The following is an 11326-nucleotide window of genomic DNA, read 5'->3' as shown; positions in this document are numbered from 1 at the left end:
TAGAGTGGCCACCCCACGGTCCACACATCTTCCTCTGGGCCCTCTCTCAGGCCTGACAGGAGAGAGCAGGGCGGCACCGCAACCTCCACACCGCGCCCCCCCCATAACCTGCCCCGTTGGACGCCTGACGAGTGCCCGGCGTTGACAGAACGCTTCCACTCCTCGGCCCTGTGCTCCTAGGAAAGGTCCAGCCTCCTGAAGCAGGTCCAGACCAAGGCCAGCGGACTGGGTGTCTGGGGAGGGTTCCCTGTGACCTCCCCTGGCGGGAGGGTCCTGTACAAGGGACATCGACGCCACTCCGGGGCTTCACCTGCAGGGCCTCACCCCCTGCTGCGGCTCCGCCTCCTGGCACCATGGCCTTGGGGGTCAGGGTGGAGCACGTGAATCTGGGGGCACGCTCGGCCCACAGCGCGGCCCCAGACTCACCCGAGGCTGTGGCTTTGACGTCGCCCGTCCAGGCTGCTGCTGGGACGCTGGGTGCTGACCCCACAGGCAGGCGCCTGAGCCTGGGACGGCGGGAGGGGCTGGCGCCGCGTGGACCCCACTCAGACCTGGGCCCTGCCGAGTGCGAGGGCCCCAGGGCGGGGCGGGGCCCGGCAACACCAACCCCGGGCTCCCCACCGGAAGGCGCCCTGAATGCCTCGGTCCTGCAGAGGAAAGCGGTGTGGCAGCCCGAGGGCGCTGCTGCGGTCACGGGCTCGGCAGGGCTTCCGCACGCGTGTGTGTGACGTGCGACAGTCCGCTGCTCCCGGCCACAGGTCCTTACGGAGCAGAGGCGAGTGCTCCCATCGGTGGCGTCAGCTCCTGATCCTCAGGAGTCTGTCACGGGAGAAGTCGGTGCAGACCGGCACCTCTCCGCCCCTCGGACTACACAAAGGCACCTCGGGGGCTGCGGCTTTGCCCAGCAGTGAAGTCGGACCTCACTGGCTCCGTCTGGAGACCTGTCTGTGCTTCCCATTCAACTGACCACGCTCCTGAGGCCACAGTGACTGCGGGGCAGAGGGCGTGCGTCTCTGGAGCCCCCGCCACTACTCCAATCCCCCGGCACACGTCCCAGCCCCGGGACTGGCTCTGCCCGGAACGACACCCCTAAACCAGCGATGGTGACCCCGCCCTGAAAGGACCGGAGGCCGCCCCTCGCCGCTCTCCAGGACGGAGCTGCCCCTCTGTGCTTCGTGGGAGGAAAAGGCAACCCAGGACGCTGCGCCTTCAAATAGAAAGACTTTATTTGTGCAGGAGGACAGCAGCTAGCAGTCTGGGGGGGGGGGGTCCGTCACACGGAACAACATGGGCACCTTGAAGGTATTTGGCAAAGTCACAGAATTAGCGTGTTTAGTCACCTGTAAAGTGCTAAGAAGAAACGCATTTCTGGCAAATGGACACAGCGTTCATGTTTCAGTCGTCCAGCGCATAGAACTGGGACGGCCGAGCCCACGCAGAGTGGGCTGTACCCGTGGACCCTCCACCCACCACGACTCCCGCAGCTGGAACCCGGCGGCAGGGGCCGGGCCCGCTCCCCACGGCCAGCCCCACAGAACAGGCAGTGTTCCAGGAGAACAGCTGCCGAGGAGAGCACTGAAGATTCAGCCGCGACCGTCTACGCCTCGCCCACAAGACGGGGACGCACGCCCGCTCTAAGGGGGGGCATTTGGCGTCGACGCTGGAGCCTGAATGTGGGCAGGCACCCAGGGGCGTTTTGGTTCAAAGCCAACATCATTTATGAAATATAATATGTTGACTAAAACATTAACTGTTAATTTTTAATAGAAAAATGCAGTATAAAAATACTACTTTGTTAAAATATACAATATGCGCACTAGGCCACTTTGGGGAACCCAGCTCACGTCGGAAAGCGAGTGACACCCCTGGACGGGCCCCGTGTCACCTGGCTTCCTTCACCGTCGCGAACGCTACCCTGGAACTGAAAGGCATACAATATAAATACGGGTAGGGAACCTGCGCAGGAAGGTACTTTGAGAACCGCTGACAAATCCCTTCGCCGCGGGCCCGTGGCTTGCAGACTCCCTGAGCGCCGGACCTCTGGCCGCTCGGCGTCACCGTCTCCCGCCTCCTCGGGGAGTGTTGCCCAGGTCCCCGCGTGAACAGGACGCACGGGCAGAGAGCGCCGCCGTCGTCACGGTGTTGCCCATTTCTCCCCCAAAGACTGTGCAGAGCGGTCCCCGGTCCACGCGGCTGTGGCCGGTCACCCGGCCGTCACACGTGCAGCAGGGGGATCTGCCACACCATGATGGAGGAGGCCGGCTCCTCGGGCCGCGGCTGCCGGGCCCTCCTGCCCACCCGCCGGTGGCCCTGGCCCCCGCACACCACCAGCACTGAGCCGGCCCGCGCCGTCCTGGCTCGCCGCCTGGGGCCCGGCCGGGTGCCGGGGTGCCGCAGGAGGTCACAGACGACGCCGTCCTCGGGCTCCAGGGACCCGGGGGACGAGGACGGCTCACCGCTGGGCAGCGCGCAGCCCGGTGAGGCCCCCAGCCACACGGCGTCGGGGCTGCCCGGGCTCAGGCAGGGCCTGGCCCCCTCGCCGGGGGCCACCTCCTTCTGGTCTTCATCCTGGGGGTCTGTGCCGGGGGGCGGGCTATCCCTGGGCTTGTTCTTGTCTGCCGTGGGGGCAGCCGTGGCCGCGACCAGGAACTTGACAGGCCCGTTGTGTGCGTGGTAGGAGACCATGCCCCTCCCTGCGGGGGAAAGGCTCAGCGTTGCCGGGTGCGGCGGGCAGGGGCGGGCTGGGCCGCCCACCCGCCTCTCACATCACTGACAAAAATCCTGCCAAGAACCCTGACACACGAGTGACAGTTAACACCGAAATGGCGACCAGGTGACGCTCTCGCGGTTTTCAGTTAATGCGAACAGAGCTTTCGTGAGGGTGGTCTCTGCTTCCAGCCCATGTCTGATCACAGGCACCGACAGGGGACAAGAAAGGCGAACCGCTCTCCCTGGGCCACTCACAGAAATGGGGACACCGAGGCAGAGAACCCGGGGAACACAAACCGTTACACACTACGACATGCGTGCGATAACCCTGTATCTTCTATTGCGCCATAAGTTACAGTATATACCTTACGACACTATGAAATAGGAAAACAAGAGGGTGCTCAAACTAACAGATGTAATCTTTAGAGTAGATGAAGATGTTACTAACTTAAATCGTTTAAGTCACTGCCCAGGCAGAAACAGGACCCACGCCAAGGACCTCACTGAGGTCCCAGGGCAGAGGCCAGGAGATGTATCCTTACCTGTCACCTTGGGGATGCCCTGCAGACGAGGGACCGGCAGGGCCACCACGAGTCCCAGGCTGGTGCCGACCATCAGCAAGCCGTGGCAGACGAGCAGGCTGGTCACAGACAGACGCTGGTGCCCTGCAGGGCAGACGGGGAGAGCCTGAGGCCGGGGGCCCGGTGCCAGCGTCCCATCTGGAACCACGGCAGACCCGGCCTGGGAGCTCATGCCAACAGCAGCCTCCCAGGGAGCAGGGTCCCTGGAGCTCAAACCACGTGGCACTGCCGTCAGCTGGATGAGGAAGGCCAGGCTGTAGGGGGTGCATTCTGGGATGGCCCCCAGCAGTCACCCGACTGGGGAGCCGTTTGCTCTGCCTCACTCAGCTCTGGAGCCCTGAGTACACACATGCACACTCGTGTGCACACACATGCAGGCCCCCACGGGCCCCCACACGGGTGCACAGACACGCATGCATGCAACTGCCACTCCTGTGCCAGCAGGAGACGCCTTCGCCAGTGAGACCGAGCACAGGCAAAACCCGACTGTTCGTTCAGAAGCCCGTTCGGGGGGTGACCCTTCATGCCTCACACGCACTTCCGGTTTCTGCACATGAATGAATAGGGTCTGACTCCTTGTCCTGCCCCCGGCTTTGGGCTTCACATCAGGGGTACCTGTGCTCTGCGCACCCTGAACGACAGCGAAGGAAGTGGGCTGCCCCAGCTGCTGGTGAACCCAGGAGGGCTCTGGAGCCCAGGGGTCGTGACCCCAAGTCTGGGTATTGTTCCCTAAGTTGTAAACAACCTGGAGTGCGGTTTAACTTGCTAATAAGAAAAGTTACACTGTCTATTTTGGAGATTAAACCCTTGTCTGAAAACAAATCATTGGCAAATATGTTTTCCCATACGGTTTGTTCTCTTTTTATTTTAATACTGTTTTCTTTAGCCATGCAGAAGCTTTTTATTTTGATGAGATCCCATTTGTTTATTCTTTCCTTTATGTCCCTTGCTCACAGGAACAAGTATAAAGGACACATGGACAAAAACTAACAGGGGTGGAAATGGGAGGGAGGTGGGGAGCACTGGGGGGGTGGACTGGGATGGGAATAAAAGACAGAAAACTGTACTTGAACAATAATTAAAGTTACACTGCCCTCTTAAAGACAGGTGTTTGCCATTTTATCCAGCCCCACCTTCCCCAGGAGGAGGACGCAGAGTGGATGCTGAGGGGCTCCTTTAACCCACGGTCTCAGCAGGGCCCCCCTTAAAGACACTTCTCAGAATACCCCGAAGCAGGAAACAGCTGGGCCCAGACGCGAGTTTCCGGGGCTGTTTGCAGCCCGACACGGCTCCTGCCCTGAACCACGGCCCCAACCCTCTGGGACAAACGGGGAGGCTGAGGCGCATGCACCGAGCCTGCTCTGTCCACTGTGGCTCCAGCCGAGGGGCAGAATCTTCTCCAGAACGAAATTCCGTGGGGAAGCGTAGCCCGTGCACAGGGCAGAGCTGCAGGTCCCCCAGGTCTCACTCCCAGGGCGGCGCTGGCCAGTGTGAGTTTCCCCAGCTCAGGGAGCCGCCCTCTTGGGAGCTTCTGGAACGTGGCCTTCCAGCGAGAGCTCGCAGGACGGCTTCTGTGTTGTCGCCACACACGCAACCACCCATGTGGGCGCCCTCCGGACACACAGGGACCCAAGCACCCACCCCAGGGAGCCTCCTGGCCTGTCTCCAGCTTCAGGGCCTTGCCCAGGGCCCAGCCGGCCAGGTTTGACGCAGAGGAACGCCCTGGACCAGACTATGAGACGGTGCTTTAGCCTGACCCACGGTCGCCTGCCAAATACTGCGTCTGGCCCCGAAGGCGCACAGCAAGAGTCCACCCAAAACCGAGAGACAGCCTGCGCCCCTGTCTCCGGGCCCCGCCCCTGCTGGTTACCTGGCAACATGTGGTGCACAGGGGTGGCTATGTTGATGTCCTGCAGGTGTTCGAGGGTCTCTGTGTGAAACAGGCGCAGCGTGGACCCCGAGGTGAAGGCGATCCAGATCCCCACGCCAGCGATGGCCATGTGCGAGACCACCATGCCCTCCTCCTGGTGGGCCTCCAGCTGACCCTGCGGAGGCAAGCAGAGGCGCTGGACTGCGGCGGCCAGCTGAGTCCCGCCCCCCAACCTGCGTGGAGCCTGGGTCCTTCGTGCGACTCCCCTGACTACCCACAGCTGGCAGGCGTCCACTCCCTGCACCCTCGGGGGTCTCCGCAGGGGCACGCCCTCCGGAACTCCACCCTCCGCAGAGGTGGAAACATAATACCCACCTCATTTGTATCACCCTCCCCACCCACCCCAGGAGGTCAGCAGCTGAAAAAGCTGCACTTCAAACGCCCGAGAGGAGGGACATGGCAGCAGGCACAGGGGCCCGTGGGACGCAGTCGCTGTGGCCCAGGGAGGAGCACCAGTGTCCCTGGCACTGGGTGCAGCCCCACCGGGCCCTTCCCCAGATCGCAGGCCCTTCCCGCTGAGGCCCCAGGCCCTCCTGTCCTCCCTAGGTCAGCACCCAGCACCCTGGGTGGCCACCTGCCACAGCCCTGGGCCTGAACCCCCGAGGCACCTTCTGGTTCCTGAACCACCTGAGGGCAGTGGGTCTTGTTAAGAAAACAATTAGAATAGAATCAGCATCCCAGGACGGTCACTGAAGATCAAGTCCAAGGCCACAGGGAGGGGTCCTGTGCCGTCTTGAGCCTCGGTTCCCGGAGCTGCTGCTGAGTTGCTGACCAGCTGAAACCCCAGCTCCAGGCTGTAAACACCCAGAACAGCTACCCCATGGACCCACAAGGACTTGACCTCATTTGCATATGGAATTAGCCAATCCCTGTTCACCAGCCGCCATCCTCATTTGCAAGAAGCATCACACTGCTTGGGTCCCCTGCATTAACCTGCATGGTTTGGGTTCCAACCTGAGTCTGAGCCCCTCAACTGTGATCCTTTTGTTCCAGTAAGTACTTTATTCTTCCCTGTGGCCTGAGATTTCATGCTGGTCGACAGACCAAACTTCAGGAGGCACATCAAACCGGTTCGCCCAGCACAAACACCTGCTGCCAACCTCTGCTTCCATCTGGAAAGAGCAGTGGCTCTGCAGGTGGCACCTGCGACTCAGACCTGAGAGGGGCTGTTGCAGCCAGGACACCATACCTGAGAGACCCCGGACAGGGGCAGGGCCCTAGGGGGACAGGAGGACCCGGGGCCTCCAGAGCGGTTTGGACCACCCCACACCAAGGTCCCCACAGGACAGAGGAGGCTCCAGCCTTCTGTTGGGCTTCAGACTGTCACCAAATCCTCAGGGATCTCAGAGCAGAGAGGGGCCGATCGGCAGGGACAGGCAGGAACCGCCACCTGCGGGCCTGCGTGCGCGGCTCTCACACCGGCCCGCCCCCCGAGCAGCTCTGCGGGGCCAGGCTGACGCCCACGGGGCCTGAGCTCAGAGCCCGCACACGCCTGGGGGTTTCCTCGGGCCTGAGGAAGCGTCTGGCACCTGTCTGCTGGGTGAGGGACGCGGGAAGAAGTTCTCGTCCTAAATGCCGGCGGTGTACATGCAGAACTGCACCCACGTGGCAACTTCAGGCACTTTGTTTTGGGAGAAGGGCACTGAATAAGCCCGGGGCAGAGAGCCATAAGTAGCCGGGAGAGAAAAAAGAAGCCCCCGTCCCCAAAACCCAGGGGCTTGAAGCTGTCTCCGCGAGGCAATTCAGCATCTCTCCGTTTTCTGTCTGCCCCTGCGGTCCTGGCAGGGGCGTGGGGAGGAGGAGCAGGTACAGCGAGTTTCGCTCCTGCCCTTTTGCTTGGATAGCCCACCAGGCCCGGCACCTCCGGGTGGCAGGCCCAGGCCTGCCAGGCCACACCCGGTGTCCCCACCGCAAAGTACCACCTGTTGCACTGAAGTCACACCGACACCGTCAGGCTCCGAACTGCTTCTCCCAAGGGTGCTGGCACCTGGCCTCCTGCTCTGCCCAGGCCCACCCCGCCCTGCCCCACTCAGCTTGTTCCGGGCGTCCCCCTCAGCACCCCCACCCGTGGGGACGGCTTGGGCCGTAAGACTCTGAATGCTGTGCCCACCCTGCACGGCCATCTTCCTGCACAACAGGGACTCACCCCCATTTCGTTTTTTTAAGGAGCAGATTTCTGCTCCTCTCTCCGTAAATGCATTCGCTTGTTTTGGTACTAAAAGTGCACAGAAAGGAGACTTTTATTTAGATCCAAACTGACTACTTCTGAGTCTTCAAGATTTACGGTGTAGGAAGCCGCCGGAGCACGAGGAAGTGCCGTTTGGGTTGGAATAAGGGCACAAGGAGACGTTCCGTCCACTGGGCAGCACCCCGGTGGGAGGGATGGAAACCGCCCTTCAGCTGTTTGGTACGAACTGTGGAAAACCGAGGCACTGTTTTTGCAGAAATGTTTCAAAGAGAGACCATTGTATCATACTTTCTTCTCTGTGAAAAGAAACCCAACTACAGGCTAACATGTTATTTCTGGCTCTTCCCTGTTACATTTATTCAAATGATAATTTATTGCACTAATGAGTGATAGCCACTAAAGGCTACATTTCTGCTAGGTTCTTTGGTAAAGTTTCTTTAACAATGAAACATGCGATGTAACCGAAACCTTCCAAAGGACAGTGAAAACCGACACTGCCGTCTGCCACGCCCTCTCCCCTGCTCAGAAGTGAAGGCTTCTGCTGGCCTCCAGGAGGGGCCTGCACCACGGGTGCCGCCGGCACAAGCTCCACGACCGCTAACACATGCAGCACGGTCACGCGGCACTGCATCTGCCTCCCTCCCCCAGCGGAGCCCTCCCTGCTACCTCAGCCACAGCGGGGGGCACGCCCCTCGTTGACCGGTCTCCCCCGCTGGGCTCACTGGGGTGTGTCCAGTGCGACCGGACGGCATCGCGGCACACCTCCCGGCGTGCTGGTGTGAGCTGACTTGTCAAGGGAACCACTGGCGGGGGTGCGGGGGGAGGCTTCAGAGCCAACGGGCCACACTGGACACCTGCCCCGGCAGCCCCACCCCGTCCTGGAGCCCCTGCCCAGCACACGCCAGCGCCTTCACAGCGCCATCTGCAAATTGGCTCCTTGTTTCTACGAGGGACTGGTAGCTGTTGATGAGGCTAAAGGGTGTGTGCGTGTGTGTAGAAATGCACACGTGTGCACTCACCCGTCCGTATTTCTGCGTCAGTCGTCTGTGCGCATGTCTGTGAGTGTGGGCCTGTTTGCACTTCTTTGTGAACTGCCTCTCCACACTCGTAGCCACTTGGTTTCCCTTCTTAAAGCCTAGTAAGAATTCTCCTTCCGCTCCTCCCACTCTTCCTCACAGGTGCAGCCACAGCGTGCACCTCGCCAGCCTTTACTTCAGGTGAATCCCGATGCACACGCATCACGTGGGAATCCGGTTCTAAAGCTGCCGAACTCAGCGCTCTCTCTGCCGCAGCAACGCCGCCGGGACTGGCCTCTCGCCCGAGCCATCTGTGCCCAGTCTCCCGAGTGGCAAGGTCATAAAACCCTTCCTCTGCATTTTGTAAGTTTGTGTCTGAACATCGCGTTCACCCGGATGTTTAGAGGAGCAGAGCTGGGCCTGAGACAAGCTCCCTTTTTCCGAATGGCAACCGTCTCACCGCTGTTGGCTGGATGACCCATGTATCCCCCGGCCTGAAATCCCACTTTCATCAAATGCTAGCTTTCCGCGCATCCTCGGAGACTCTGCTACATTCACGCTGAGTAGTCTTTCACGTAAACAGGGAACAATTATTCCCACGCTAAGTGGAATTTTCTAGGTAATGCTGTCTTTCTAAGGCAAACTTGGAAGGAACTTTCTCTAAGCCTCACAGAGGCTGAGGAGGGACCTGGTATGGAGGCGGAACGCCAGCCCTGGATGGTCATCGGGCTGGTCCCAGGGCTCGGTCCCCACGCGGCTCGCCCCTCCGACACTCACCTGCATGGCGTGGGTCTCCGCGCCAATGATGAAAACCTGGCCCCCGGACGCGGCCCACAGGGTGTCCTCCGTGGTCAGCAGACTCCTGACCGGCAGCACACCCAACCTCACCACGTTCTGCGGCTCGGGACCCCAGGACCCATCTTCAAAGGAAACATTTATTTTAGTCTCGTTCACGTGCAGTGACCCCTGCACAGGGACAGAGGAAAGGACCGCGGACGACCCTCATCCCAGATGACCGGAGTATCCCCCGCAGCTGTGATGCTCCGATCGGTTCTGGGGTCCAGAGCTCCCAGAGTGTGCGCATCTCCCTGGCAACCCAGTGACGGGGCACGCAGACCCCGGCCCGGCGGTCGGTGCGCCCCACGCAGATTATTCACCCCAAGCCTCAGCTTCCCTCTCAGCGAAATGGGGACAATGGTGCTGCGGGCCTCAAAGGTGGTCATGGGAACCTACACCGTGAGGACGCCATTCAACACCCAGCAGGGCCCCTGGCAGGCAGAGGGCTGACGAACACCACTGTTCACGGTGATAATGTACAAAAGGATCGAGTCGTCGTTAAAGGAACCATACCCAAAATAATGGGGCAAATTTTTAAATAGCCCCATCTCTGCTTGTACTTTAAAATACCCCTTGATTTATTATTATAAGGAGAAAATAGGGCTTCACTCAATATTATCAACTTGCTCGCTTCCTAAAACCCAGCAACTGGTACGCTACGCATGCTGGTTTGAAAGTGTCTTCAGGGCTCCCCGATGAGGTGTATCACAGTTTGCACGGGGTGTGAGCCGACACACAACTCGGAGAAGCAGAACAACGCCAGTGAAACCGAGGTTCAACCCACATCTTAACAGCGGCTGATGTAACTGCCCTGTGAATAGTTAAAATCAATTCTTTAACTTCCAAACTGACCGTTGACTAAGCAACCACGTCTACAGACTGACTGCTCATCCACCAGTGTCTCCGACCCCTTCCTAGGGAGAAGGGGTCCAGGCCGGGTCCCCAGCTGTTGTCCCTTCTCTGCTCGCAGCCTTTCTTTCATCCGACTCAGCTGGGGGACAATCAGTCAGACTCAGGAGAGCAGACACCAAGGGACACACTTTGAAGTTGAGGTTCAGCTTCAATAAGACGCCTGATGACCTTGTGCCTGGCAGGTGCTGCCTTTCCTGCCACTGAGGGCGAGACCCGCACCTGCAGACAGGTCGCCACGCCATCTGCCGTGGTGGCCTGGACCCAACCCACGGAACCTCCAAGGAAGTGAGGCTGAAGGTCAAAAGTCAAGGCCACGAAAGCCTTCCAGGCAAAGGGACCAGGTGGCCAGGGCTCACTTCTCGGGTGGGAATGGACTGGTGTGTCTGACTGACAGACAGCAGCCACGTGCCTGGGGCAGAGGGACGGGGAGGAGGGGCCAGCGACCTGGCGGGTGGCCGAGTGCCACACAGCAGCTCCCCGGGGCACAGGAATGGGATTTCATCTGCTCACGTGGGGTGGGGGTGGGCGTTCCTGACGGAGGAGGGACGGTGTCGGTGTGGGAGACAGGAGGGACACACGGCAGGCGTGGGTGGGAAGGCCTCCTCCGAGAAGGCAGCTGCCGAGGTGAGTGGGACAGCTGGACGCACAGGCAGAGGGAGCACCAGGTGTCCAGCTTGGCAACGACAGCACTGCGGTCCCACTCAGGGTCAGGTGGAGGCCCCAGACAGACGGCTGGGTGGGGGGCAGGGCAGCAGGCCTGGCCGTGGCCACTCTGGGAGTGGGTCACAGAGGCCACAGGTGCGCCCCATGCACCTGCTGAAGCCCTGATTCCTGTGTGGCGGGACGGGAGGGCCCACAGGAGGTGATGTGGGCTGGCTGAGGTCATGAGGGTGGGGCCCCGATGGGATGGGAGCCCTTGGATGCACAGACGGAGACCCAGCCCTCACCGCCACCTGAGGGTGCCAGGAGAAGGCCCGTCTGCAGGCGGGAAGCGGCCAGACACCACACCTGTGGTACCTGAACCTGTGACCAGCAGCCGTCCCTCGACACAGTCGGGACAGCAGAGGCAGCTGTGGCTGGACTTCCTGTCTGTCTCTCCCTGCATGTCTGTCTTTGAGATGAATAGGTGGGATTTTTAGACACCTGTGTTTCA

The 11326-nt window shown here is 60.6% G+C and overlaps 1 protein-coding gene across 1 annotated transcript in view; it reads right to left on the bottom strand.

The window, feature by feature from the left end:
- Positions 1-1208: 1208 nt before the first annotated feature.
- The window catches only part of ARHGEF10 (Rho guanine nucleotide exchange factor 10), a 45816-nt gene continuing 35698 nt past the window's right edge, over positions 1209-11326 (bottom strand). Inside the window, exons 25-28 of the mRNA XM_053655378.1 lie at positions 9202-9344; positions 5161-5335; positions 3252-3374; positions 1209-2693 (exon numbers count right to left, since the gene is read on the bottom strand). Of these exons, the coding sequence (XP_053511353.1) occupies positions 2215-2693; positions 3252-3374; positions 5161-5335; positions 9202-9344 (920 nt within the window). The 3' untranslated portion in view covers positions 1209-2214. The remainder of the gene's footprint in view (positions 2694-3251; positions 3375-5160; positions 5336-9201; positions 9345-11326) is intronic.

This window comes from Artibeus jamaicensis, unplaced genomic scaffold, assembly GCF_021234435.1.
Source record: "Artibeus jamaicensis isolate MK-2021 breed Jamaican fruit bat unplaced genomic scaffold, CSHL_Jam_final contig_958, whole genome shotgun sequence".
NCBI lineage: Eukaryota > Metazoa > Chordata > Mammalia > Chiroptera > Phyllostomidae > Artibeus > Artibeus jamaicensis.
Note: the sequence above shows the minus strand (reverse complement) of the source record. Positions and strands in the feature narration are given on the sequence as shown.